Below are 26,993 nucleotides of genomic sequence, written 5' to 3'. Positions count from 1 at the left end.
GATGATCGCTGACTTTTGTGCCCCCACCACTTACCCTCTATTTTTATATTCTAGAGACTATATAGAAATTCGAACGAAATTTTCAATTTAGATTAAAAAATATATATATTGGTTTTGAATAAATATTTAATTCCGAAATTCGAAATTAATGCACCACTTTCTTAAAATATCAGTGATGACCAATTTTGCCCAACTGCTCTTTGTATCATTCCAGAAGTTAAAAGAAACAGTATGAGGAGACTTTTGCGAGTCAACAGTTTCATGAATTTTTTAACACACAGTAGTCGTTGCTTGATGCTTCTCTATAAATGGAGCTACTAAGAATTGTTTCAGGTACACGGCCACCACGAAGATTGCCATGAATATGGATGCTCTGAGTCTGAGTGGCAACCCCATGCTAGTTTCAGCCCTAATTGCAGTTCTAGCAGTATGCGTAATTGGGATTGTGGTGCGATTATCAGCAAAGAAGAAGACGAAGAAGAAGTACCATCCTTACGGCGGCACTATATTTCATCTGCTGCTTAATTTTCGGCAGATGTACGACTACCTCACCGATCTCACTCGCAAAAACACCACTTTCAGGATTATTTATCTCGACACCACCGAAATCTACACTTCCGATCCTGTCATCGTCGAGTACTTCCTCAAAACTAATTTCGCAAATTTTGGCAAGGTATACATACTTTTTCTCCCTCCACTCTTGGTTGTTTTGCCTGCTTGAGATTTAGATAATGATTTATCTTGAGGATGTTTCAGTTACCATATATAAGGTTATTAAAATGCTCGTTAAGTGTTTGATGAAATGAATGAGAAGCAGAGAAGGGTTTGTTTGGATTTTTGTTTTGGTTGAAAAGTAACATGATGGCCAATTTTCGCCAACTGTTTGTTGAATGGTCTCTGAGAGATTTTAATGTGAATAAAATGGAACTATGCAGGGGTCTTTCCACCATGACATCTTGGAAGGTCTTTTAGGGGATGGAATCTTTACGGTTGACGGAGAAAGGTGGCGGCATCAAAGAAAGATGTCGAGCTATGAGTTCTCGACTCGAAACCTCAGGGATTTTAGCAGTGGTGTCTTCAAGGCCAATGCAGCTAAACTTGCTCATATAGTTTCTTCAGCTGCGGCCTCGGATCAGCCAATCGAAATTCAAGTAATATATACACTTAACCAACAAACTGTATCTATGTCTTTCTTTTGTTTGTGGAGAAGAAAATGCAGAACCAACTAATCTGTTTCATCAAATATGCAGGATTTGTTCATGAAATCTGCATTGGACTCTGTTTTCAAGGTCGTGCTTGGTGTTGATCTAGACACCATGCGTGGAACTAGCGAAGGCACCCAATTTTCCAAGGCTTTTGATGAAGCAAGTGAGATGACGTGTTACCGATATGTTGATATATCCTGGCCGATAAAAAAGTACTTTAACATTGGATCGGAAGCTACATTGAAGAAGTGTATGAAAGTAGTAGATGGATTTGTTTACGAGGTTATCCAAAACAAGATCGAACAAATAAGCAAACCCAGTCAAGAGGTAACCAATGAGTTTAACCAAATCTTTTCCATGTGTTGGTGTGTCGTGTAATAATGACATTGGGATATTGAATTTTTGTAAATGATAGGGGAGTAAAGGAGATATTCTGTCGAGGTTTCTTGAAATGAATGAAACGGATCCCAAGTACCTCAAGGATATAATACTAAGTTTTATAATTGCTGGGAAAGACACAACAGCTAGCACTCTTTCGTGGTTTCTGTACATGATGTGCAAACACCCTCTCATACAAGAAAAGGTTGTAAGAGAAGTGACGGAGGCTGCAAATCTTAGCGAAAATTCGAGCATTGACGAGATAGCAAATAGTATTACTGAAAAGGCATTAGATAAAATGCAGTTTCTCCATGCTGCTCTGAGCGAAACTCTCAGACTATACCCTGCACTTCCAGCGGTAACGATACACATAACAACCACACTCTTATATAACTTTCTAGAACATCAAACAAGTTTCTCGAATTTTATATTAAGTATTTCTTGTTTGTACCAGGATGGGAAGATGTGTTTTTCTGATGATACTTTCCCAGATGGATTCAGTATCAAGAAAGGGCATTTGGTTTCGTATGTACCTTACTCTATGGGAAGGATGAAATCTTTATGGGGTGAAGATGCAGAGGAATATCGGCCCGAGAGATGGCTCGACGAAAATGGAATATTCCAGCAAGAAAGCCCGTTTAAATTCACTGCTTTTCAGGTAATAATGTGTAAAACATCAACAAAGGTAAAAATACGTGTTCTTGGATAATCGTTATTTAAAGCTAAATGATAATTATGAAATGCAGGCAGGGCCAAGAATCTGTCTCGGAAAAGAGTTTGCTTACAGACAGATGAAAGTTTTTGCATCTGTTTTGCTGAGTGCCTTTTCATTTAGGTTGGCTGACGAAAACAGACCTGTAAATTACCGAACCATGCTAACGCTGCAAATCGATGGAGGCCTTCATCTTCGTGCTAGTTCCAGGATCAAGCCATGAAAACACAACATAAGGTAACTTGTGGGGATTTGACGTATACTATAAAATACTTTTAATCGAACAAGCTATGGAGTAAATAGTGTGTGTGTGTGTGTGTGTGTGTGTGATAATATTAAGATTTGAGATGCATAAAACGTGTTCAACATTCAGGTAATTGAAGTTCATATATGTTGTGATATACGATTTGTTTATACCAGAATGCATGAATAATGGCAATTTTCAGACAGTATAGCTTATTTTCTGGTGGCTTTTGAACAAACTTCCTCAAAACAAGAAAATCATGAGCCACAAATAGGCTGAAAACATGCACAAAACCCACCAAGTCAATAAATAACCTTTACTTTGGTTTCCAAAAGGGATCAAAATAAAAGCCTACAGAAGAAATCAAAGGGATTCCCTTTGCTTTAACAATCTTGATCCTCACACTATTTCCATGCACCACTCCCATTTTCAGCCTGTGCAGCCTCTTGTACCCTACCGTGCTCCCTTTCGCAACCCTAATCCCGTCAACGTAAATCTCGTGTTTCTTGATCCTTTGCCCTAACCCAATTGCTTCTTGGATCCTAATCACATTGAATTTTATTCCACTACTTTTAGCTCTAAATTCGATCCAATAGTCTTTTTTCTCGTTTTCACTTGGAGCCCAATAAGTCCATAGATGGTCTTCGTCTAGCACGTTTTCAGGCCCGAAATTTCCATTTTCGCCCCCCCTTGGGCTACTTGCTTCCACCGAACATTTTACAGCCGAATTTGAGGTGAAAATGGTGTCGATTGCTCGTCTGAGTTGGCTCAATCTTTGTACATCGGATTCGGATATTAAACCGGTGGTGTTTGGTGGCACATTTAGTAGTAGAAGGCAATTTCTCCCCACGGATTTGTAGTAAATTTCAAGCAGTTCACTCAGCTTTTTTGGTGCTTGTGATTTATGCCAAAACCAACCTGGTCTGATGGACACGTCACATTCCGCCGGCAGCCAATTTGTCCCTTTGGGATCACCGGTGTTGAGATAACTGCATGCACCATTATTATTACTAATTTTAGTTGAAATTATTATTATTATTATAAATCCATTTTTGAGATCACAAAATAAATATGTCACAAATTAAATGTGGCAAGGCTTGTTATTTTGTCCAACCTAAACTAAAAATTTAACGTTTCCCCTACATCAACAATAAAGAGCGGGAAAAAAAAACGTGACAAATCAAGAAGAACCTCTAAATAATTATTAGGGTAAATTACAACCATACCCCTGAAGTATGGTTAAATTACGAAAACCCCCTCATGTTTGGGTAATTACAACCACCCCTCAACTATAAATCCAGTTTCAAATTTAGTGGAATCTTCGATATTATATGGAATATTATCACTTTTGTACCCGTTTTATCCCATTCAAACTTCACATTTTGAAGCAATATGATCATAATATGTGTTTTTTGGCTTGTATATATCATATTGTGGTGCATTAGAAATTGTATTTTTACACAAACCTAGTACAAACTAGAGTATATTCCACGAAATCTTGATGATTATGTTGAATTTGACACCATAAGGGTGGATGTGTAAGGAAAAAAACATAGTTGAGGGGGGTAGATGTAATAATCCAAACACGAGGGATTTTTTCATAAATTGACCATACCTCAGGGAGGTGGTTGTAATTTACCCTAATTATTATGGAATTATTGAATTATAATCAACAACTTTAGATAATTGGGTTTATGCCTACTTACTCAAGAATGGTAGCATTGCCAATTGATAAAGATGTGGCATTGATAGTGGACCAACACGTGCTCCCGGCATACCCTTTCTCATTTCCGACCCACCGGATATCGGGTCCCGCATCGGAGAATATATTAATCGTGCTCTGTAATTCCTTCACCATCGAAAACCAATCATTGAAGTAATAAGTCATGTTCGTTGCATTTGCACCTTTTGCTCCATCGAACCATATCTCCCTAACACCTCCATATCTACCACCCGAAAAAACTAAATGTTATTTCCTTTCAAATAGTTCTAAACTTTAAGTAATTTAATTTCATCTCAAAATTAACACATAGGGGTACCAAGTGTAATAAACTCATTCATAACATGCACCACTAGATAATTAGGATTAATTTATCTACTATACAAATGATCTTGAAATTATCAAACAGTGAGATTATAATATACCTAGTGAGGAGTTCTTGCAATTGAGCCAAGTAGTACTCATTATAGAGCTCAACATGTCCATATCTAGTGTCGTGTCGGTCCCACGGCGATAGATACAAGCCCGCATCGATTCCATGTGCCTTAGCCGCATCAACAAACTCTCGAACCACATCTCCATTCCCATTATTCCAAGGGCTTCTAACCACCGAATGATCCGTATATTTCGAAGGCCACAAGCAGAAGCCATCATGGTGCTTGGCCGTGAGAATCATCAACGAGATTCCGGCTCGGGCCGCAGTGTGGGCCCACTGGGTAGGGTCGAGGCCCGTCGGGTAAAAAACAGACGGGCTTTCGAGCCCGGTTCCCCATTCGGAATCCGTGAAGGTGTTGACCCCGAAATGGAGGAACATTATGATCTCTCTTTGTTGCCATTTGAGTTGCGAGAATGATGGGAGTGGGAGAATCGGGAGAGGCGGGGGAGTTGCTAACTTGAGCCGGTCATGATTTTTCAATGAGTTAGCTAATGGGGAAAGAAGCATAAGCAATGTGAAAATATGCAAATAATTATAAGATTTTTCAGCCATGTTTTTAGCCACAAGTATCACAAATGCAAATTGTAGCTTTTTAATGGGATTTTAGTGATGAGAAAGAAGAACTTATTTTTGGTGGGGGACTAGTGAAAAATGGGGACCAAGTGGAAAGAGAGATTCTTTTTAGGTAAAGGCATGCTAAAAAGTGGTGGCAAGATTGTGATTGGAGTTTTTGTTTGATTATATCCCAAGTTATTACAAATGTAACAGCAAGCAAGTGTCGCTATATATATATATGTATGTGTGTCGCAGTTAGTCAGGATCACGGGCTGGCCTTGGACTCGTTTTCATCATCTATATGGGCTACGGGCTTTTTTGCTGGGCCCGTTACTTCATCATGTATGGCCCATTACACATGGGTTTGAAATCGAATCTTGAAAGCTAGCATAGCAAACCAACTACAACACATATTTCGGTTCAATAAGCTATGAAACTTGGTTCGAGCGAGTATGTATAAAAATCAAACTAATCGAGTTAAATTGCTGTTCGCCTCAACTAAAGGTTGTTCGAGCTTGACTTGATTCTTATCGAACTAAGATCAAATGTAATTTCGATAGATGAATAAAGATTCAGATAAATCTGAACAAACGTGCATTTGGCTCGACTCACTTCGTTCACACTCCTGGAAAAATAACATTTGGCCTTTTGAACTAGAGCTACATACACCATTTGTTTTCAGGTTGTCGGATTATTAAATTAGAAAAAACATATTTCACTATCGGATTTTTCCGAAACTGTCGGAATTCAATTTTTTCCTAAAAAAGTGGATTTTTATCGGAAATCAAAATCAATTTTTTCGAAAAATAAAAATTGGATCGACAACCAAAATAAAAAAAGAAAAAAACTGGGGAAAAAGAATATCATCATAAAGACCCGGCTATTCTTTTTTGGCTTTTTTTCTCTAATTCTTGTTTTTTTTTTTTCCCTTTCTGAAGCATAACTCAGAATTGAGAATACATTGAATTGAACGCGAATAACAATCTAAAATTTGACTTATGAGAAAAAAGAATAAAAAAATCTAAAATTCATAACATGTTCAATAAATCGTGACACGACCATAATCTGTATATCTTTCTATAAATGCTTTTCCCAGCTACCTACCGAACTTAAACCAAGTGCAATAAATGTTCACAAAATTTCAATGTACTAACTATTTATCAAGCATATACTGCTGCACAAGGTGAATTACACTATATTTTCACTCAATAACACACACATACATACACGTGTATGTATGTAAAATACGTAACCCGCGATGAAATTTACAACCCGTATGTAGCATAGAACTAACCCTTCTAAAAAAAAACAACAAGTACGGGCTATTCCGAATAGATGTCGAAAACGAGGAACATAGCATATAACTAAACCCTATCAACAAGTAATTAGATGTAGAAAATGACTAAACTAAATAAAAGAGAACCAAGTGGACAAAACAAGCTAAGGCAAGTGGCATTTCAGGTGGGTCTAGTTTGCAAATTCATAATCTTCATCCTGAATTTAATAATTTTATTAGGAAAAACAAATAATACACTTAGGCCCCGTTTGGTTGGCAAGATAAGATTAAATAATCAAATGAAACTCAATTATTTTATTGGAGCTCGCAACGTCCAACAAAAAAAAAACTCGCTAGAAGTCAAGATAAGCCAAGATAAGACATGATTATATAATTTTCGGGTCGACCCGACAATTTATTGGGGATACCAAACATCAAATTCAGTCCAACTATTTAGTTAATCATGACTTATCTTGGCAACAAAATGGGACCTTACTAATTGATTGTTTCTTTGTCTATACCAAATAAATTGTAGTTTGACATTCAGATTTCAGAGTGATGGATGCCCGGATAGAAGCATTAAATACTAGGTCAGGAAAATAATATATATTTAAAAGTGGGATTTAGAAGCTGTGGAAAATGCACACAAAATCTGACAAAATGCTCTTTCACGATGCCTATGCACAACTCAATTTATATGTAAATAATATTTGGCCAAACCTTATTGTAACAATCTTGCAGAATTTCAATGTTGACTGCCTTTAACTAGTGTTCTATAAGGATCTGTGTACTGCCTTTGACTTGGAAAATGTGTAGTCAACTTGTTGAGAATGACAACTCAAGATAGATTTTAATTTAATTTATGGAGGATTATCAACATTTAACACCCTCCAACTGCAAAATCCTCAACAATAATCAACCCCACCTCACTAGTATATATATATATAGTTTACTATATGTATATATCCATAAGTACCAAATACATTTATGACATGAAATAAACCAGCAAGTTGCATGTAAAAACTCGATTAAATTATTGCATAAACAACCCATTTTGTGCACCTTTAAATACCTAAGTCCCTAACATGGAAAAAAATTGACAAGTATCCACATACCTTAATTGTTGCAAGCATGGACGAAACCAGCAACTTAGCCATTGCCGACAAGCTTCTGTTAACCCGTTTCTCTTCCTTCTTTACGCAATTCATCGATTTGTCGATTCTTCTAGCCTTCTTCTCCTTACAAGCTTTCTTCATCCTAGCGAAAATCGACCCCACCTACCATTTTCTCTCCGCTTCGTCTTTTCTTCTTCTCGCCATTGCGAAACGCTACATTTTTTCAAGCCCGTCGTCCGCTTTATATCTAGTGGACTTTTCATGCCTCAAGCCTCCAAATTTCTGTAGGGTCCCATTTTCGACCTACATCGAACATGCACAGATGCTCGATTTTCTCGACAAAGAAAGCGTGGATTTCATGGCGAAAGTCCTCACGCATTCAGGGCAAGGCGAGCAGACGTATCTACCACCATGCATACACATCATCCCACCGAAATCAAGCCACAGAGAAGCCATCAACGAAGTCCACATGGCCCTCTTCCCTGTATTCGAAGACCTCCTATCGAAAACCAAGATATCTCCGACGGAAATAGACGTTCTTATAGTCAACTGCAGCGGCTTCTGCCCCGCCCCTTCTCTTTCTTCCATTATAGTCAACAAATACTCCATGAGAGACGACGTGAAAAGCTTCAACATAAGTGGTATGGGGTGCAGTGCTAGCGCACTAGCCATTGACATGGCTCACAACATACTCAAAACGCACAAGAATTCGAATGCTGTAATTCTCAGCACCGAAATTCTTTCGACGGGGTGGTATCCAGGGAAGCAGCAAACCATGCTGGTGCTCAACTGCATTTTCCGAATGGGAGCTGCGGCAATTCTTGTCACCAACAAAAAGGAAGCCAAGAAAACAGCCAAGTACAAGCTGCTCCATACTTTGAGAACCCAAAGAGCTTTCGACGACAAGGGCTATTACTCGGCCTTTAGAGAAGAAGATTCCGATGGATTCACCGGCGTCACACTCAGGAGGGATTTATTGCAGGTTATTCCAAAAAAACTCTTTGCGACAATATAACAAACACATAGCATGCATGAATATAACAATACCTAAATTTTTGCAGGTGGCCGGAGAAACCCTCCGATCGAACATCACAATACTCGGGACGAAAATCCTTCCCTACACCGAGATGATACTGTACGCTATCTCAATAACGAAGAAGAAGTACTTCGACAAGTCGTCGGAAATCTACGTGCCGAATTTCAAGAGAGCGGTGCAGCACTTCTGCCTGCCGGCGTCCGGAAAGCCGGTGATTCGGGAGATCGGAAAAGGGCTAAAGCTAGGGGAGAGGGATATGGAGCCGGCAATGATGACGCTGCACAGATTTGGGAACCAATCTTCATCGTCGCTGTGGTATGAGCTTGGTTACATGGAAGCCAAAGATAGGGTTAAGAAAGGTGACAAAGTATGGCAGCTGGGTATGGGAAGTGGGCCCAAGTGTAATAGTTTGGTTTGGGAGTGTCTTAGGCCCATTTGTGGGGAGGCCCAAAATGGGGTGTGGGCTGATTGTATTGATAGCTACCCTGTTGTTTTGGGTCGTGTTGATAAATAATTTATCATCCTCGTTTTATTTTGGTTGGATTTTATTTTCTCGATTGTCAGATTTCTCGTCATATATATGAATTCATAACTTTATTATTATTTCTCTTTTTTAATGATATTGTTAAATTGACAAGAAAAAATAAAATAAAATCATTTTTTTGTTAATTATGCATGGTTGACTTTGAAGTGAGAGGACCCGCTCGTGCTCCAAATTGCATGAAACGGAAAATTTTATATTGCTTGAAGCCATTTTTTTGAACTTTTTTTTTAGAATAGAAAATCTGCTATTATGGTTATGCATATTTTTATTGTACTTTTGTATGGATCATAATGCTGAGTGATTGTTTTTCGTGCGTCCGTGGTAGCCAAAAAAGATCTCCTTTATTGTGATTTTTTAGATTAATTTTAAATAGATAGAAATAGACTAGCATGCATGTACGGAATTGTTGGAGAGAAAATCAAGAGATGAGACGAAGCAAGACGAGTCAAACGAATCGGTCCACTGACTAGGTGAGCCAGGCTGGCGAACCCCTGCCTAGCAGACCGATTCGGTCCGGGCAGTCCGATCGAGCTGTCTTCTATTACAATTCATTAAAAAAAAAAAAAAAAAAACCAAAAAGTATTTATAAAGTATAATGTGATACTCCTAATAGAAATGAATTTTTTGCCTAGTAGATAATAATGACAGGTGCACGAAATTCCGGGGAGGTAGAAGGCGGTTTTGCTATGTTAAAGAAAACAGGACGCCCATTCCCAATAGTGGCAGCCATTTATTATGAGTTGAACAACTTCGGACCCTACATCAAACAATATATTTATTATTGTTCAGACATAAATAGTGATGAGAGGGGGAAAGTTGTTCAGTATGCAGCTGCTCTAATTAATTCTAGTATTTCACTTTTCAACTTTGAATATTTTTTTGGCTGCGGCTATATGCAATACTCACTCCACTTGTGCAAGACCAAATTAAAGAAAGATTCCAAAAGATTCTATTTTATTAAGATGGAATGACAAGTATGCCCATAAATTAAAATGGCTTTTTTTTCTCATGTAAGACCAAATACAAATAATGTGAAAAAAAAAAATTCGACACCAAGGTGTAGAAAAACTATGCTACAATTCGACACCAAGGTGTCGAAAAACTATGCTACGGTTCGACACTTAAGCGTCGAATTTCATAGGTAAAAATCGACATTGACATGTCGAATTTGTAGCACAAATTCAAATGTCGAATTTTATACCTCAAAATCGACATCTAGATGTCGATTTTTACCTGTAAAATTCGACCTGTACATGTCGAATTCGTTTGCACGGGATTTTTTTTGGAAAATCGATATTCTAGCTAAAAAAACCCATAAATGCATACATTCTTGGGTTCTTCCATCGTAGAATCTTCTATTTTGATGTCTTCTGACTCCATACTTGCCATCTTTGTAAGATTTGTTGAGTTTTGATGATTTTGAATTTCTAGGTTTTGTGGGTTAATGGAGGAGGAAGGAGAAAGGTCTTGTGAGTTTTGGAAGATGGAGAAGATGATAGTTGGTCTTGTGGTTTTGTGGTCTTGTGATAGGGTTTTTTGTGTTTTTGAATTTTTGGTCTTGCATATTTGGAATTTTTTATTTTTTTAATAAATAAGGGTATTATAGTATTTATACATTGAAAATTTTAATTTGGTCTTGCACAAGTGGAATTAGTCTTGCATATAGCCGCAGCCTATTTTTTTTACTAATTAATTATAAAAGAATTTATTACTACCGATTCTCAATCTTTGAATTCTTGATCTGCATATGGTCATATTTGATTTTTTTCCAAAATTCTAGTCAGGTGGTATGAGATGGGCTTAATAATGGCCCATACGTGTATTAAAGAGCCAATTGGGTCCAATTCCATAAATTAAATTGAAAAAATAAAAAGGTTTATATAAATTAAATTGAAATAATTACCATAGCCATAATCTTGATGGAGGACAAAATGCAATAATTGGTGTGACTGTGTGAGTTTTACTATGGTTGTTTTGTGACAGGCTGGTAGCTATAAGCTATCTAAAACTGGGCACACAAATTGTACCTATGTTTCCGTATTGTTTTAACTTCTGATAGCTTAGGTTGCATTCTCTCTACATTATTAGATTTCCAATTTTAAATTTTAATAAATTTAATTATAAATTTAGAGCTTCAAAAAAATCAAAATCCGAACCTTAAGTATGTCTCTGATACAGCTTCCATAATCACTCATCCACGGTGTGAAAAAAGTGAGCCATAATTAGTATTTAGTGGTATGTGAAATAAGCCATTAAACGATTCATTCATTGGCGTCTAATAATAATAATAAGAGGTTAATTAGTTAATTAAACTAGTGATTTATTTAATTAGTTTTCTTTTCTTTATAAGTTTATTGGTCATGAGTGATGAGTGAAAGCAAAAGAAATTTGCATATATATACTCCATCAACAGTAATGCTTTCAACTTTCTCCAAACATTATGAAAATTAGTATATGTAATAATAGTTGCAAAATTTTTTTGACTCCGTCCTTGTATATTAACACCAATTATCAAACCTAAATGATAAATATAATAGATGGCCACTTACTAAATTATCTATATTTTTTTTAATAGCAGGCATCTCGTGAAAATTACAAAAAAGGGACCACATAAAAAAAACATGAGACCCCCCCTCAAAGAAATTTATTGAGATTTATGATGTGGAATGATAAATAAATCTAGGTCTGATTTTGCTCGTGGAATTCGTTATGGCTTCACAATGGCGACCCATCTCATTAATCCTAACCGCTCATCCACCCTCACTATTATTATTATTATTATTTCCACAACTTATAATTTTTATTTTTGATAAATAAATTATAAATATGAGTTAAATAGTTTCTAATGGAAAAAAGATACCACCCATTGTAAAACAAAAGGCCAAATTTCAGGCTTATTGTTAGACAATTGCACTAAACTACGGATTGCCTTTAATAACTTTTATTTATTTTTATTAAATAAAATAATTTAAATGGCGAAGTGGCATTGTGTGTCACTGAGATAGCAACAAAGCATAATGGAACATAAAATAATAATAATTTAATAATAAATAAATATTTAACCTAATTCAAAATCGAAACAGAGCATAAGCATTCATGAAGCAGCAACCACCATCTTTATTACATCCTCAACAACACAACACACTTTCACTTCAATTCTGTACAACAAGCTAAGTGTTCATCTCTTTTCTCTCTCTACAATTTTCTTGCCAAATGGCAGGAATTGTAATTATACCAGTCGTCAAATGGCTTCTTGTTTTCTCTCTTTTCACCACCACCACCATTGTTACAGCCACCGACAAAAGCCCTTCATCAAAGAATACGTACATAATATATATGGATAAGTTGGCAAAGCCTGAAGAATTCAGCGACCACAAACAGTGGTATTCGTCACTGATTAAATCGGTTACAACAAAAACTGACGAATACGACGAAAAAACGGGAGAATATGAAAACGATGACGACAGGATAATTTACAGTTACGAGACCGCATTTCACGGCGTTGCCGCCCGTTTAAACGGGGATGAAGTTGAGAAACTGCAAGGGCAAAACGGGGTGACGGCGGTTTTCCCGGAAACTGTATACCAACTGCACACCACCAGGAGTCCCATGTTTCTCGGGCTCGACCGTGAAGACAGCACGAGCGCTTTTTCCGACAAACTCTCCGATTATGACGTCGTTGTCGGAGTTCTGGACACCGGAATATGGCCGGAGAGCCCGAGCTTCAACGACACCGGAATGACCCGAATTCCGGCCCACTGGAAGGGCACGTGCGAAACGGGTCGGGGGTTCGCTAAAAGCCACTGCAGCAGAAAGATTGTCGGCGCTCGTGTGTTCTACCGCGGCTACGAGGCGGCGTCGGGGAAAATCAACGAGCAGGATGAGTACAAATCGCCCCGGGATGAGGACGGCCACGGCACCCACACGGCGGCGACGGTCGCCGGAGTTCCGGTTCCCGGCGCGAACCTCTTGGGATACGCTTACGGTACTGCTAGGGGAATGGACCCCGGAGCGAGGGTTGCTGCTTACAAAGTTTGCTGGAAAAGCGGGTGCTTCAGCTCCGACATTCTCTCCGCCGTTGATCGGGCGGTTGCCGACGGAGTGAATGTTCTGTCGATCTCCTTAGGCGGCGGAGTTTCGTCTTACTATCGGGATAGTTTGTCGATCGGCGCTTTTGGCGCCATGGAAAAGGGAGTGTTTATTTCTTGTTCAGCCGGAAATGGTGGCCCCGATCCGATTAGTTTAACAAATGTTTCGCCGTGGGTGACTACTGTCGGAGCTAGTACTATGGACAGAGATTTTCCGGCGACGGTTAAGCTCGGAACAGGTGAGATTCTCACCGGCGCTTCACTCTACAGAGGTCAGAGAAACCTGCTTGTAAACAAGCAGTATCCATTAATCTACCATGGGAGTAACTCGAGCAACCTAACACCAAGCTCAATGTGCTTGGAAGGAACTCTCGACAGACGCTCCGTCGCCGGAAAGATCGTGATCTGCGACAGGGGAATCAGCCCCCGCGTCCAGAAGGGGCAAGTGGTGAAAGACGCCGGCGGAATCGGCATGATTCTGTCCAACACCGCCTCCAACGGGGAGGAGCTCGTCGCAGACTGTCACCTTCTTCCGGCGGTGGCCGTCGGCGAATCAAAGGGGAACACCATCAAGCACTACGCAGCAGCAAACAGAAACCCCACCGCAACCCTAGCCTTCCTCGGTACCAAATTAGGTATCCGGCCGTCGCCGGTGGTGGCGGCGTTTTCTTCCAGAGGACCAAATATCCTCTCCCTGGAGATATTAAAACCCGACATGGTCGCACCGGGGGTCAACATTCTCGCCGCCTGGACCGGAGAATTGGGACCGTCGAGTTTACCGACAGATCGCCGGCGAACAAAATTCAACATACTCTCCGGAACTTCAATGTCTTGCCCCCACGTAAGCGGCGTCGCCGCCTTGATAAAATCCAAGCATCCAGATTGGAGTCCAGCCGCCATTAAATCTGCACTGATGACCACAGCTTACGTCCATGATAACACCCATAACCCACTGAAAGATGCCTCCGCAGCTACACCGTCGACGCCTTACGACCACGGCGCCGGCCATATATACCCGATCAAAGCTCTCGACCCTGGTTTGGTCTACGACATCGGTGCACAGGATTACTACGATTTCCTCTGTGCTCAAGGGCTTACATCATCGGAGCTGGCAGTCTTCTCGAAATTCTCCAACAGAACTTGCCGGCATTCTCTTGCAACTTCCGGCGACTTGAACTACCCTGCAATCTCAGCAGTTCTACCGGAGAACGCAAGCACCACTAGTACGGTTCTGACACTCCACAGAACGGTCACCAACGTGGGCCCCACCGTTTCGAGTTACCACGTAGCGATTTCGCCGTTCAGAGGGGCGTTTGTGAAGGTTGAGCCGGCGAGACTGGATTTCACCGCTAAAGTGAAGAAGATAACTTACAAGATTACTTTCACGGCGAGATCTCGACAAACGGCGCCGGAGTTTGGTTCCATTATATGGAAAGATGGTGGGGTCCACAGAGTGAGAAGCCCCGTTGTGATTACGTGGCTAACGCCGTTATAATAAGATTACGTGGCCCACATAATAAGGAGATTATTATTGTTAGATCGATCCCAATGTTTGTTTCTTTTTCCCCGCTTTCAATTCAATGAAAATTCTCCTTTTCTTGCTATTTTCCATACATCGAATATTTATTATGTTAAAAAGATTCTAGATTCTATTTGGTCAAACTTCTGACCGTTGTTTAAATAACAAAAATAATCGAATTTTATTTTCAGGGTCATCTTCTGAAAAACTAAATAAAAAGTATATTTTTAGAAAATATTTGAAAAGATTAAATAAAAAAATAGGCCGGCTTGAATAATTGTTAGATCGAATCGGGGCCGTCAATTGAACGGACGCCTGAAGATGTCGACGCTCATTGCAATCCGAGAGGCCTCCCTGAGCGGCAACGGCGGTGAATACTCTCCCGCCAAGGTGAAAGGGTCGAATCGCGGCGTCTACGGCGGTCGATCGCCTCTGCTCCGCCGCTTCCAGCTGTTCTTAAGCGGCGCCAAGTACAAGCTCCTCGTCCTCTTCTGCATCTTCACTTTCTTCAGTTTGCTCAGCTCAAAGATCTCCTCATTTATGGGATGGAACCCTCACTATCCTTCTTCCGTCTCTTCTCCTTCTAGGTTAGCTTTTTTCTCTGTTAAATGCTGATTGGTTAGGTTTAATTTGTTGTTGATCTTAATTTTTTTTCTCATTATTTTAGGGTTTTGGATTGATTTATTTGTTCTGATGATGGTGCTTGTGTGGAAATTTTATCAAGTTAAATATTTATTTATTGAAATTTCACTTCATTTGGCAAATGTCATGCAATTTTTTGTTTGATTGAAACAGTGTGTTGGCTAAGAGAGAAACTAAGCTAGGTTTGTGTTTACTTAAACAAAATTAAGGGTTTGTGATCATGGGATTATGTAATTACGAGCAGCAGTAATTATTCTAGAATGAAAAATCAACTTTGATTGATGTTTTTTCTGTTTTTTTTTCCAGAGGTGGATACACTGTTCTTATCAATACTTGGAAGAGAAATACATTACTTAAACAGTCTGTTGCACACTATGCATCGTGTCAAGGGACTGATGCGATTCATGTCGTTTGGAGTGAAAACGATCCACCTTCTTACAAGCTACGAGATTATCTGAAGAAAGTGATACTAAAGAAGTCGCAAACAGCTAACAAGCCCAACTTGCGATTTGACCTGAACGAGGAAGAAGACCTGAACAACAGATTCAAGCCCATTACGGATCTTAGAACTGATGCTATATTCTCGGTGGACGATGATGTTATTGTTCCATGTCGAACTCTGGAATTCGCATTCGCTGTTTGGCAAACTGCTCCTCTTACAATGGTCGGATTTGTTCCTCGTATGCATTGGTTGAATGAGGAGGTTAGTTCTGCTACTATTGATTTTAGTCTCTTTATCTCTTTTTCTCCCATATTAATGCACTTATATGTTCACTTGTTTCGAAGATATGCAATTAAATGAGGCGCTGAACTGTTGGAAACTTAGCATAGTTGTTAAAATATAGTGATGATACCCCTATTGGAATTTGCCAGCATTACTAAGTTTTTGTTTACGTAATGTGCATCCATGCTACTAAGTATTATTGAAGCAATTAGAGCTCACAGTTTCTTTCAATTGATGGTTAAGTCATTCTGCCCAACTTAATAGTGTACTCGAGAAACCTGTAAATTAACTCTGCCTAACATCGTCACCAAAATTTAGCTAATTTAGAAACATTCGAACTCCTCTATACTTGATCAAAACATATATGTTGCTTATCACGATATCATTAGTTATTGTTTCCCACTGAACTTTTTCACGATATCATTAATTGTATGTAAAATCTGTTTTCCAGGCAATGTATTCTATTGATATAGTGCTTCAGAGCAGTGATTTCGACACAAGTTAGATTCCTTTATACTAACGATTGTATAAATATTTTACATGTTTTATTTCGGGTATATTTGAATCTGCTTCTAGAAAAATGGGGCGGTCCGTTACGTATACGGAGGATGGTGGTCGGTTTGGTGGATGGGAACTTACAGCATGGTTCTCTCGAAAGCTGCATTCTTCCATAAAAACTACCTCGACATGTACACCAACAAAATGCCATCATCGATTCAAGATTACGTCAGCAAAGGAAGGTACATTTAGTTTTTTCAACACCACGTAATATGTTTAATTCAATTATCTCCGGTCTGATGATTTTTCGTGCGTGCGTCAGAAACTGCGAAGACATAGCAATGTCTCTTCTAGTTGCTAATGCCACTGGGGCTCCTCCTATATGGGTTAAAGGTACGAATTTCTACAGTTTAACCTAAATCAAATGCGTACGTATATTTGAAATCTAGCTGCATAAAATGGTTGTCGTGAATAATATTCAGGGAAGATATACGAGATTGGTTCATCTGGCATGAGCAGTTTCAACGGACACAGCGGTAAGAGGAATAAATGTCTGGATGATTTCATTAATTTATATGGAACAATGCCTTTGGTATCAACCAATGTGAAAGCTGAGGATTCAACACGTGAGTGGTTTTGGTAATTATCATACACCATAAATAACTGTATTCTAGTTAGTTTGTTTAGTTCATATAATCTGACAAACCCCGGTCTTTGAGATGCTACACCTGGTGAAATACACCGGTTAATTATTATCCGTTGATGTGGTAAAATAACTTCCCACTAAGCACACATACACATGGGTGTGTGTGTGATTGTGTGCATATCAACGGTTAATAATCACCCGTTGTATTTCACCGGGTGTAGCATAAAAAAAACCGGCAAACCCCCACTCTCCCACTAAGTTTGTTTTTGTAACTCAAAGTTGCAGTCAGCTTTACCGACAAAGGTGAGCAAATTAAACTCGGAATCTTGATTTCAGAATAATTTATAGAATATTGAATTTTCTATATTTTTATTATCTCATTTAATAAAATTCAAAATGAGTGTATAATTTTGTGAAGAAGAGACAAGAGCGTTGGATGGGTAGCCCCCACGTGGCTTTTATTACAATTAATATAATCAGGAAATTGGACTTTGTTGTGGGCAAAGCAAAGCCATGTGGGCCTTTGACCCAATAGTTTGAGTAATTCCAAGCTTGGGGGCAAATGGTCCAAACTTAACCCCACATGGTTTCTTATTCAAAAAGAGACTTCATATTTTTTTATTTTTCAGAAAATTCTTATTATTATTACTACATTTTATCATAATAATTATAAAAAAAAAAAAAACAAGGAAATGAAACCATGGTTGATTGAAACCAACCCCTTTGAGTGCACTTGACTATCAATTTGTGACGAGGAGCTGAAATATTGCTATATATCCACTTAGAAATTTGGGATGTGTGACTTTTTGTTGCTATGATGAAAAACTAAAGGAATAAAAAAGCTTCCATTCATTAAAAAAGTTTCATGGCTTAATGCCAAGGCATCTTTTAGTCAATTCAACTTTTTTACTTTCACTTTCTAAAGCTTGTTTGTTAAGATTGTTTCACACTACTTTATTTTCTTTTATTCCAAGTTTTTTTTTCCTACTTAAAAACGTCCATTAATTTCTATAAAAAAATTATGTAGTTGTATTAAAACTTTGGATTCTTTAGTATTGACTTTATTTCAATATTGTAAAAAAAAAAAATGAAATTGAAAACAATGTAGTAAGACCTTGTTAGTTTTGGAATGAAATCATTTTTAGACAAATTATTGCTTCAGTCTACTCAATAACTAAAAATAACAGCACTAAAAGTCTAGAAAGTATTAGTTGTCCAACCACTAAAGATATATTATGGTTATGGAAAAATGAATAACCATTGAAAAGGTCTATAATCTAAGTTGGGATATATTCAATTAAAGTATTACAATAAAAAAAAAAAAAAAGATTTAAGGAAACAAACAAAGTAAAACCACCTAATTCCCACCTGTCCTAATTTTCTATCCAATCGACTTAAATTAAATCAATAAAAAATAATTGAGTGTGTATTTGTTTTGGACTTTGGTACAATTGAAAAAGCTATACTCAGTTGATTCCATCAATATATTTCTCAATAAAATGAAAAATAAAGTATTTCAAAAAATGGAAATGGGAAAGTCTTTTGACTCTTCGTATTTTACCTAGATTCAGTGTAAGAAGTATTTCTGAAATTAATATTATTTAAATAAATTAATTAATTCTTCAATTTTGCATCAATTAAAAAAAAAAAAAAAAAAAAAAGGCTTCAGGCTGAAGTTGAGTGTGTTTACTCTTTTGCTCAGTTCATATACACAATTCAGAAGTCTGTGTCACAATTTACTCTTTTTCCTTTTTCTGCCCTCTCTCTCTCTCGTCACTCTCTGTTATGAGTTGTGCTCATTAACGCCACCGCCCCCACCCACCCCCGATCCCTTAAATTACCAATATGCCCTCCCGACAACTCCTCTCTCCGCCGCCGGCGTCCCACCACCGCATCAGCCACCTCCTCCCGCCTCTCGCCGGCGGTTTGACCGCCGCCTTTTCCTGTCTACTCCTCCTGATCCTCTGTTTCCGCAGAATCACCAAAAAACGCACAGCGCCTGCCGCATCAGACACCGACTCTAAGAAACCCCCCTACCGCCTCTCCTACTCCGCTCTCCGCCGCGCAACCTCCAATTTCTCCCCTTCCCTTCGCCTCGGCCAGGGCGGATTCGGCTCGGTCTACCGCGCCGAGCTCAAGCCGAGCCGCCCCCTTTCCAAGGACTCCGTCTTCACCTCCTCCCATGTGGCCGTCAAAGTTATGGATTCGGGTTCCTTGCAAGGGGAGCGTGAGTTTCAGAACGAACTACTCTTCTCCTCCAAGATCGACTGTAAGTATGTTGTCTCCGTTACTGGTTTTTCATCAAACCCTAGGAGACGCCGTATGCTTTTAATTTACGAGCTTATGGAAAATGGTAGCTTACAAGACTGTCTATTCCATAAAAAAAGTGAAGAGTTGAGAAATTGGGATAAGAGGGTTTCAATTGCTCTCAACATAGCCAAAGGGTTGGAGTATTTACATCACTATTGCGATCCACCAATTATTCACGGCGATATAAAGCCGAGTAATATTTTGCTGGATCGGGGTTTCAACGCTAAGATTGGCGATTTGGGGTTGGCTAGGTTTAAGGTGGATGATAATAATAACAATATCATCATCGAAGGTGAGGCGAAGAAGGAGGGTAGTTTCGTAAACGGGGTGGAGGATAACGGATCCGTAATGGAGGAGACTGAAAGTGTGATTACAACTAGTGGATTTGATGAAGTTAACAGTGTTCATCATCTAATTGGTATAGATAAGTCTCCCGAAAGTGTGGTTGTTAGGGTGGAGGCTTCGCCGGAGTCTGTGGCGGCGGTGGGTGTTGATTTATCGCCGGAGGCAGATATGGGCCCTGTTGTTTCTCCAAGAACAGTTGCTGCAATGGCTTCCCCATCTGATATTCTGGAGAAAACGAGTATCTCAGAAGGGAACTTCGATAAGTCGAGCATCGAAAGTGGGGCCGAACGAGAAAAGAGTGTGTGGAGCAAGAAGAAGAAGAGCATTTCCGGTAAAGACTGGTGGTGGAAGCAAGATAATGGGGTCGATTCGGAGTCGGGCAAGGTTAAAGATTACGTGATGGAATGGATCGGGAACGAAATCAAGAAAGAGAGGCCCAAAAGCGACTGGATCGGTACTTCATCATCTAGCGCTCGTTCGTCTCTTAAAATTGAGAAGAATAATAAGAAGAAAAGCAAAAAAAGACAATTGGATTGGTGGGTATCGTTGGATGAAGAAAAAAATGTAAAAAAAGACAAGAGAAGACCCGCAAGAGAGTGGTGGAAGGAAGAATACTGCGAAGAGTTAGAGAAAAAAAGAAAGAAGAAGAAGAAACAAGTACAAGGGTCTGTAAGCGATGATTGTTATACGGAAAATCGGTGGGCCAGAGATGATGAATTGTACTCCGATAGAAAGACGAAACGTAGCAGAAGCAGAAGCAGGGGTAGTAGGGGAAGCATGGACTGGTGGTTGGATGGTGTGAGCGGTGAACTTTGGAAAGCGCGTAAAAATAGTTACGATTCGATGAGTGGGGAGATTTTTAAGAGTGGAGGTATTAGCAGCACGCCGAGTATGAGAGGGACGGTTTGCTATATCGCACCGGAGTATGGTGGTGGCGGTGATGTGTCGGAGAAGTGCGATGTGTACAGTTACGGTGTTCTGTTGTTGGTTTTAATTTCGGGGAGAAGGCCACTTCAGGTGACTGGTTCACCCATGTCGGAATTCCAAAGGGCGAATCTTTTGTCGTGGGCCCGGCATTTGGCTAGGGCTGGGAAGCTTCTTGATTTGGTTGACCAGAGCATTGACTCTTTGGATAAGGAGCAAGCGTTGATGTGTGTGACAGTGGCGTTGCTTTGCCTGCAGAAATCGCCTTCTAAAAGACCTTCGATGAAGGAGGTTGTGGGGATTTTATTGGGGGATTTGGTTCCGCCTCAGCTGCCCTTGGAATTTACGCATTCGCCCCCGTCGAGACTCCCATTTAAGTCTAACAAGAAGGTGCGGTGAGTTTTTTCCGGTTTGCTTTGCCTTGATTTATGTTTGTGTTTATGAATGATTTATGTGTAAAGAAAAGAAAGAGAAGCATTATTATTATTATTAAGAATTCATCGACAGTGGATTTTTAACGTATTTCTTGTGTGTATCGAAGATTTTCTATCAATTTATTGTATCGAAAATTAGAAAACAAGTTTATTGTATCGAAAATTAGAAGCCGAAAGTGATGGAGTAAAAAATGAATTAGTGAAAATAGTGGTGCTGGTAAATTTATTGAGTTCAGGTATGCTCGTGGAACTTTTTTAAATTCAGGGGATAATTGTAAAAACGTCCTATGTTTAGAGGATTTTTTTGCAGTTAACCCTTTTATTTATTTGAAATCATTGACTAATGAGTAATGACTATAGATGTTTGTTTACTTTCTTATATGTTGCTTCTTGCATAGAAGTCTTTAGAGATTTGCTGATTTGGTAATATTCTTTTCGGAAAATGATTAGTTGCATTTTTTATCCCAATAAAACCCTTTATGTGTACTGTTCATTTTGAAGAATCAGGCAACGATCGATTCATTTTGGGAGTTATTTTCAAATCTTTTCGGCATAAGAGTCAAATCTTTTTACTGTAACCGTCAAATCTCAAATTATGTCTGACGGAAAGAGTGAAAAATTTAACAAACACGAATTCGTTAAAAAAAACTAACAAAAAAGAATATTTTCATATTAATAAAAATACAACAAAAAATATGTAATTAATTGATAAATAAAATACAACAATTTTTTTTTCTTCATATTAATAGAAAATACAACAAAAATTACATAATTAATTGATACAATCTTAACAGCTTATCACAAATTCATGACGTAAGACAGAACATTCGCCAAAACCTGAATAATGTTAAACTTGAGATGGATTATATGTTCTTGCTTAATTAAATTTCAGAATTTTGAAGGTGGATTGTGTATGCATATAAAGGGTATTATTGGGATCAAAGTACAACTACTTCTTTCCAGCAATAGAATATTGCCATGTCATCTAAATCAGCCTTTCACAGCTAAGTTTACTAACAGAGGAAGAAAGTGGTAAAATTTAATACACAAGGGGCTAAATGTTACCACCATCATACTTTAGGGGTGGAAACTCTATTTAACCTTTCTTTGAAATATCTTAGCAGTCAAACCCTATGCCTATAATTCTGTCACTGTGTTTATGTATCACATGTTTTTCAAGTGTTTTTTTTATTATTTAATTGTGACGATATAAAGATTTCAAATTTCTATAATTAACTCATAGCGTGGGCCCCCCCCCTACTTGGGAATTGGGACTCTTTAACCTCATTTGGCAATTAATTACAATAATACATTACACACCACTTTCATCTTACATTAAACTTTTTATTGTATTAGGTAGTACAGTTGAAATTGATTAATAAAAAAAAGAGGTTGTACAATTGAATAATATTGAAAAACAATGATAGTACCATATTGGATGTAGTATATATGCCAATTGGTATATATATATAACATGTTATTTGGAAATAGGTTTTCTCCTACGAGGTATAGGGCGGTGTAAACCTATGATTAAATTTGTAACTTGTATTTAATTAATGTGATTACTGACAGTTAGAATCGGGAATTGAGCGGGCCTAACCAAAGTCCGATGGCTCAGCACGATTATTTGTGAGCGGAGCATATCTTTAGTGAGTTTGGTCGAGTTTGAGCCATTTTATTAAACTCGGTTTATTCCAAAGCGCAAAAAAATACATGAGCTGAGTTTGAGCCTATAATCACGATGTCTGATGGTATATGAGAGTGAACCAACATAAACTCGGCTCACACGGCACGGTTGCCGGCCGTACATAATTTTGTTTCATATTTTATATATTACATATATTTGATGACGACACTTATTCATTTTCTTACCATAATGATTTATTATAAGCAAATTAGGGGAATGGAAAATGTGAGTAATTAAAAGTCGTACACCCCACATTTTTATATCTATGCACAGTTACTTTTTTGTTTGATTAGATCCTTTTCTTCTTCTTTTTGTTTGCTTAAAGTCGTTTTCCATTTCTTCCTTTTACACCACGCTTACATACGAACACACAGAAATCATCCGAGTGTTCGGGTAGCGAGCACGCGCTCATAAGATAGAGAAATTATCCGAGTATTCGGGCATCGAGCACGAGCTCGTTATATAGAGAATCTATCCGAGTATTTTGGTAGCGAGCTCGAGCTCGATAAATAGAGAATCTACCCGAGTGTTCGGATAGCGAGCTCGAGCTCATTAACATAAAATCTATTAAAGTATTTGGAAACATGGGTTTTTCATACTTCGCCATAACGACCACGAGCTTGATTGAAAGAACATTATAGATCGGAATGTATCAAAGTAAACATGAAATAAAGAAAAAAACGAGAAGGTAAAATTCTTATGAGGCATATAACGAGATGGCAGGGTGCACTCAATACGAAAATCATCATACTCAGAAGTGTAAGCGATAAATTAGATATTGATAGAACTAATTAAACACCAAGAAAAATTGCAAAAAACGTAGTCGGTGGGTTAAGAAAATTTCACATACTCCAAGCCGACCTATTCATATTCTTACGTTCAACTTGGAGTGGGGGACTAGTTGATTCGGTCAGATTTAGCACGACCCAACAAGTCAAGGCCCAATTGAATTGGCCCATGCCCAATCGAATTGGGCCCATGTACAAAGAGGAAATAAAGCCACATGGTATAGGTGATGAGAAAATAAGCGCGAGGAGACAATAGGCGGCGAGCAGGCGAGCGGCGAGCAAGGTGAGCAGGCGACCGACGAGCAAGGCGAACGACGAGCGACAAGTAATAGCTGACGAGTAGGAAGTGGAAAGTGCCACCTCATTACTTAATCACTAAGGCTTGGACTTGAAGTCACTTTATTAAGTAAAATGAATAAACCCGTTGGAATCCACAAAAATATCTTTACTATAAATAGAAGCATATATCATCTTCTTCAGGACACAGAACCACGACTATAGAAACGATATAACGAAATCAATGCTCTTTCTCTCTCTCTCTTTATCTCTTTAAATTACATCGAATATATTATGAATCTGAGAGGTGTTCTGACTTAAGCTTCGGAGTGCTAACGCCGGGAGCACCTCTCCCGGTCCTTTTGCAGGTTAAACGATGAACATGTCCTAGACGAGATAGATTCGAGGATTCAATCATTCAACCGAGCCAAGAATTGCCGATCGAACCCGCTCGTAGCCGACATGAGTCGGGGTTATCCTATGCACTGCTGCAATCAGCCATCCTCAAACACATACAAGCTCTAGAGCTCAAAACCCAAAAGAATTACAAATAGATTTTGTAATAACATTCAATCCGGTCGGATCAGACATATATACACCAAAAAGTACACCCACACACACAAAAAAAAGATAATTTAATTAGACTGACAGTTTAATCATTATATTTAATCTGAGAGCTTAGTTATATTGATTGGATAGTTAATCTGAGAGCTTAGTTATAAGTGGAAAATGACTAAAACCATTGACTAAAACCACGTTGTTAAAGAGATTAATTAGCGCATGGTTTGCTCGGAAACAACGTGCTTTAAGTTTTAATCCTTGGATAATTGGATTATTAACAAATAAACAAATGAAACGTAACTGTCATAATAGTGGTATGGTAGAAATGAGCATAGAAAAATGCCATTTGTTACTTTTCATCAATATCTAATTAAATCTTTAGTGTCCTAATCATACACGCTAGCTGTAATTAACCTCTATGTTTGAAAATAAAATAAAAATATTCATCCACTTTTACCCCCCAAAAATTATAAATTATTTTCTAGCTCTCACGAATAAGACTGTATTACAAGTTTAATAAGACCCCTTGAACCCATATAATAAGTTTAATAATAATAAATAAATAAAATACAGTATTGTGACTATTATTTTATGAAAATATTTTTTTGAAAAATAATGTCATATATATAGATGCAATAAATCAAAAGCCAATTCTTGAAAAGTTCATTAACATCCGACAATATAATTTTGTGACTACACCAAATTATATATTACTCAATAAATTTTAAAATGTTCTCCAAAGTTATTGTATGTGTATGAGTAAATTCAAATCAATTTATCCCTATTTTTCCAAAGCAGAATATTCGGACTCTCCTAAATAATAATTCAATATAAAAAACAATTTTATATCTCCATTTGGATTAAAATATATTATATAAAAAATGTGCCCTACTGGGACATAAATTGTTTTCACTGTTGGTTTAATGGCTGGGGTTTCACTCTTTATCTATATATGAATCTCACTACCTTCAATTCTGCATAAACCACTTTTCAAGAAAAAGAAAAAGCTTCTTCAAATAATTCAATGGCTAGGGTTTCATTCGCAACATATAAAAACACGCACAAAAATATATATCCCCGTTTACTTGAAAACATCAAAGAAGCTTAATTAAGGACCTTGATCTATCTCTAAGCTTCTTTTATTTATTTTTTGTTTTTAATTTTTGGATCTGGTTTTAGTATATATATATACAGCAGTAGAGATGTTTCATTTACAAAACGATAATGGCGGGGTGGTATTATTTACTAATGAGGAGCCTACAATAGTAATTTCCGACGAGCAAGATAAAATCCTCGAAGAGCTGCTTGCAGACTACGGCAGTACTGAAGTAAACACCACCGCTGCAGTTCAAGAAAACAACAATGGCGGCACCAGCATTAGCGTTGAGTCGAAGAAAAGTGCGCATAGAGATATCGAAAGGCAGCGTAGGCAAGAAATGTCTCTCCTTTACTCTTCCCTTCGATCCCTTCTTCCTCTCGAATACGTCAAGGTTATTTATTTAATTAATTACCTTCTTTTTTTTAATTTTGAATATTTAAAAAGTTATACTTATTAAGATGTAGCATTTGTGTGTTTTTTTTTTCTTAGGGAAAGAGAGCAGTATCAGATCACATGCACCAGGCTGTGATTTACATAAAACATATGCAAAATAAAATCGAAGAAATGCGAATAAAGAGAGAGAAGTTGAATAAATTGACGAATAATGTATCAGAAACAAGATCAGAAGATCGTGTTATCATTGAAGCTGCAAATTCTTCGCCTAATTACTGTGTGGAGATAAATGTTTGCAATGGTGGTGGAATTAATGAGATTTTAATCAGCAGTAGTAGTATCGATAACAACGGGAGTTTTTCGACATCGAAGGTGTTCGACAAATTGCTTAAGAGAGGTTTGAATGTAATCAGCTGTGTTTCTACTAGAGTGGATAATCTGTTCCTCCATAAAATTCAGATTGAGGTGATTGTTTAATTTGCATATTAATTTAATTAGAACAAGGGTTTTGATATTATATATATATTCTTTAAAATATATATTTATATGATTTTATAATTTTTGCAATTGCAGGAAAATGATTTCACAAGCAATATTGATCTAGCCCAGCTTGAAGAGGAACTAGTCAATGTGATGAAACGTGTTTAATTATATATATCTGTCAGGATATATATAATCAAGAGAAGTTAAATTGAATTGATCTTGAATTTTTAATTTGATTTTTTTTTTCAATTGTATTTTGCTGCTGCTTGTGAATTTGTGTGGTGGTGGTTTAGCGATGTGCGGCGCCGGCGGGGCAGTGGTGGTGGTGGTGGTGGATGGAGAGTGATGAAGAAGC

General features: G+C 38.1%; 7 protein-coding genes and 1 long non-coding RNA gene across 8 annotated transcripts; 6 read left to right on the top strand and 2 right to left on the bottom strand.

Moving 5' to 3' along the window:
- Positions 1-84: 84 nt before the first annotated feature.
- LOC105971795 (cytochrome P450 704C1) lies at positions 85-2,744 on the top strand. The gene is made up of 6 exons (XM_012996686.2): positions 85-673; positions 936-1,151; positions 1,251-1,532; positions 1,621-1,941; positions 2,038-2,241; positions 2,330-2,744. Exons 1-6 carry the CDS (start codon positions 359-361, stop codon positions 2,516-2,518), a joined length of 1,527 nt encoding a protein of 508 aa, XP_012852140.2. The 5' UTR covers positions 85-358; the 3' UTR covers positions 2,519-2,744.
- LOC105971796 (alpha-L-fucosidase 1) lies at positions 2,644-5,350 on the bottom strand. Its single transcript, XM_012996687.2, has 3 exons — positions 4,685-5,350; positions 4,246-4,485; positions 2,644-3,528 (listed from the first exon to the last, which is right to left on the bottom strand). The coding sequence occupies exons 1-3, from the start codon at positions 5,245-5,247 to the stop codon at positions 2,856-2,858; spliced, it is 1,476 nt and encodes a 491-aa protein (XP_012852141.1). The 5' UTR covers positions 5,248-5,350; the 3' UTR covers positions 2,644-2,855.
- A 750-nt stretch (positions 5,351-6,100) lies between these two features.
- On the bottom strand, positions 6,101-9,010 carry LOC148769875 (uncharacterized). The gene is made up of 2 exons (XR_016031657.1): positions 7,018-9,010; positions 6,101-6,783 (listed from the first exon to the last, which is right to left on the bottom strand). It is a non-coding gene; the product is annotated as an uncharacterized LOC148769875 (long non-coding RNA).
- On the top strand, positions 7,533-9,280 carry LOC105971935 (3-ketoacyl-CoA synthase 5). The gene is made up of 2 exons (XM_012996872.2): positions 7,533-8,623; positions 8,703-9,280. Exons 1-2 carry the CDS (start codon positions 7,658-7,660, stop codon positions 9,189-9,191), a joined length of 1,455 nt encoding a protein of 484 aa, XP_012852326.1. The 5' UTR covers positions 7,533-7,657; the 3' UTR covers positions 9,192-9,280.
- A 3,154-nt stretch (positions 9,281-12,434) lies between these two features.
- On the top strand, positions 12,435-14,913 carry SBT1.3 (subtilase 1.3). The gene has a single exon (XM_012996650.2). The coding sequence runs from the start codon at positions 12,435-12,437 to the stop codon at positions 14,802-14,804; it is 2,370 nt and encodes a 789-aa protein (XP_012852104.2). The 3' UTR covers positions 14,805-14,913.
- A 133-nt stretch (positions 14,914-15,046) lies between these two features.
- LOC105971768 (glycosylinositol phosphorylceramide mannosyl transferase 1) lies at positions 15,047-17,704 on the top strand. Its single transcript, XM_012996651.2, has 5 exons — positions 15,047-15,415; positions 15,777-16,173; positions 16,771-16,934; positions 17,015-17,085; positions 17,175-17,704. The coding sequence occupies exons 1-5, from the start codon at positions 15,150-15,152 to the stop codon at positions 17,333-17,335; spliced, it is 1,059 nt and encodes a 352-aa protein (XP_012852105.2). The 5' UTR covers positions 15,047-15,149; the 3' UTR covers positions 17,336-17,704.
- A 1,101-nt stretch (positions 17,705-18,805) lies between these two features.
- On the top strand, positions 18,806-21,439 carry LOC105971843 (Protein kinase superfamily protein). The gene has a single exon (XM_012996752.2). It carries the CDS (start codon positions 19,184-19,186, stop codon positions 21,314-21,316), a length of 2,133 nt encoding a protein of 710 aa, XP_012852206.2. The 5' UTR covers positions 18,806-19,183; the 3' UTR covers positions 21,317-21,439.
- Positions 21,440-25,806: 4,367 nt separating this feature from the next.
- On the top strand, positions 25,807-26,830 carry LOC105971601 (transcription factor bHLH36). Its single transcript, XM_012996454.2, has 3 exons — positions 25,807-26,153; positions 26,252-26,620; positions 26,729-26,830. Exons 1-3 carry the CDS (start codon positions 25,866-25,868, stop codon positions 26,801-26,803), a joined length of 732 nt encoding a protein of 243 aa, XP_012851908.2. The 5' UTR covers positions 25,807-25,865; the 3' UTR covers positions 26,804-26,830.
- The last annotated feature ends 163 nt before the right edge of the window (positions 26,831-26,993 follow it).

Source organism: Erythranthe guttata, chromosome 6, assembly GCF_056151865.1.
Source record: "Erythranthe guttata isolate IM_541 chromosome 6, IM_541, whole genome shotgun sequence".
Classification (NCBI taxonomy): Eukaryota; Viridiplantae; Streptophyta; class Magnoliopsida; order Lamiales; family Phrymaceae; genus Erythranthe; species Erythranthe guttata.
The sequence above is the reverse complement of the archived record's forward strand: the minus strand, read 5'-3'. Positions and strand labels throughout refer to the sequence as shown.

Excerpts from the sequence above, each read along its gene's own strand:
- LOC105971795 (XM_012996686.2), top strand. The coding sequence starts at position 359 with ATGAATATGGATGCTCTGAGTCTGAGTGGCAACCCCATGCTAGTTTCA. Across the intron at positions 1,942-2,037 it reads TATACCCTGCACTTCCAGCG|GATGGGAAGATGTGTTTTTC; the intron begins GTAACGATACAC and ends TGTTTGTACCAG. Across the intron at positions 2,242-2,329 it reads TTAAATTCACTGCTTTTCAG|GCAGGGCCAAGAATCTGTCT; the intron begins GTAATAATGTGT and ends TATGAAATGCAG.
- LOC105971796 (XM_012996687.2), bottom strand. The coding sequence starts at position 5,247 with ATGGCTGAAAAATCTTATAATTATTTGCATATTTTCACATTGCTTATG. Across the intron at positions 4,486-4,684 it reads TTGCAAGAACTCCTCACTAG|ATATGGAGGTGTTAGGGAGA; the intron begins GTATATTATAAT and ends TTCGGGTGGTAG. Across the intron at positions 3,529-4,245 it reads GGCAATGCTACCATTCTTGA|TTATCTCAACACCGGTGATC; the intron begins GTAAGTAGGCAT and ends TGGTGCATGCAG.
- LOC105971935 (XM_012996872.2), top strand. The coding sequence starts at position 7,658 with ATGGACGAAACCAGCAACTTAGCCATTGCCGACAAGCTTCTGTTAACC. Across the intron at positions 8,624-8,702 it reads TCAGGAGGGATTTATTGCAG|GTGGCCGGAGAAACCCTCCG; the intron begins GTTATTCCAAAA and ends AAATTTTTGCAG.
- SBT1.3 (XM_012996650.2), top strand. The coding sequence starts at position 12,435 with ATGGCAGGAATTGTAATTATACCAGTCGTCAAATGGCTTCTTGTTTTC.
- LOC105971768 (XM_012996651.2), top strand. The coding sequence starts at position 15,150 with ATGTCGACGCTCATTGCAATCCGAGAGGCCTCCCTGAGCGGCAACGGC. Across the intron at positions 16,174-16,770 it reads TGCATTGGTTGAATGAGGAG|AAAAATGGGGCGGTCCGTTA; the intron begins GTTAGTTCTGCT and ends ATCTGCTTCTAG. Across the intron at positions 17,086-17,174 it reads TCCTCCTATATGGGTTAAAG|GGAAGATATACGAGATTGGT; the intron begins GTACGAATTTCT and ends AATAATATTCAG.
- LOC105971843 (XM_012996752.2), top strand. The coding sequence starts at position 19,184 with ATGCCCTCCCGACAACTCCTCTCTCCGCCGCCGGCGTCCCACCACCGC.
- LOC105971601 (XM_012996454.2), top strand. The coding sequence starts at position 25,866 with ATGTTTCATTTACAAAACGATAATGGCGGGGTGGTATTATTTACTAAT. Across the intron at positions 26,154-26,251 it reads TTCCTCTCGAATACGTCAAG|GGAAAGAGAGCAGTATCAGA; the intron begins GTTATTTATTTA and ends TTTTTTTCTTAG. Across the intron at positions 26,621-26,728 it reads TCCATAAAATTCAGATTGAG|GAAAATGATTTCACAAGCAA; the intron begins GTGATTGTTTAA and ends TTGCAATTGCAG.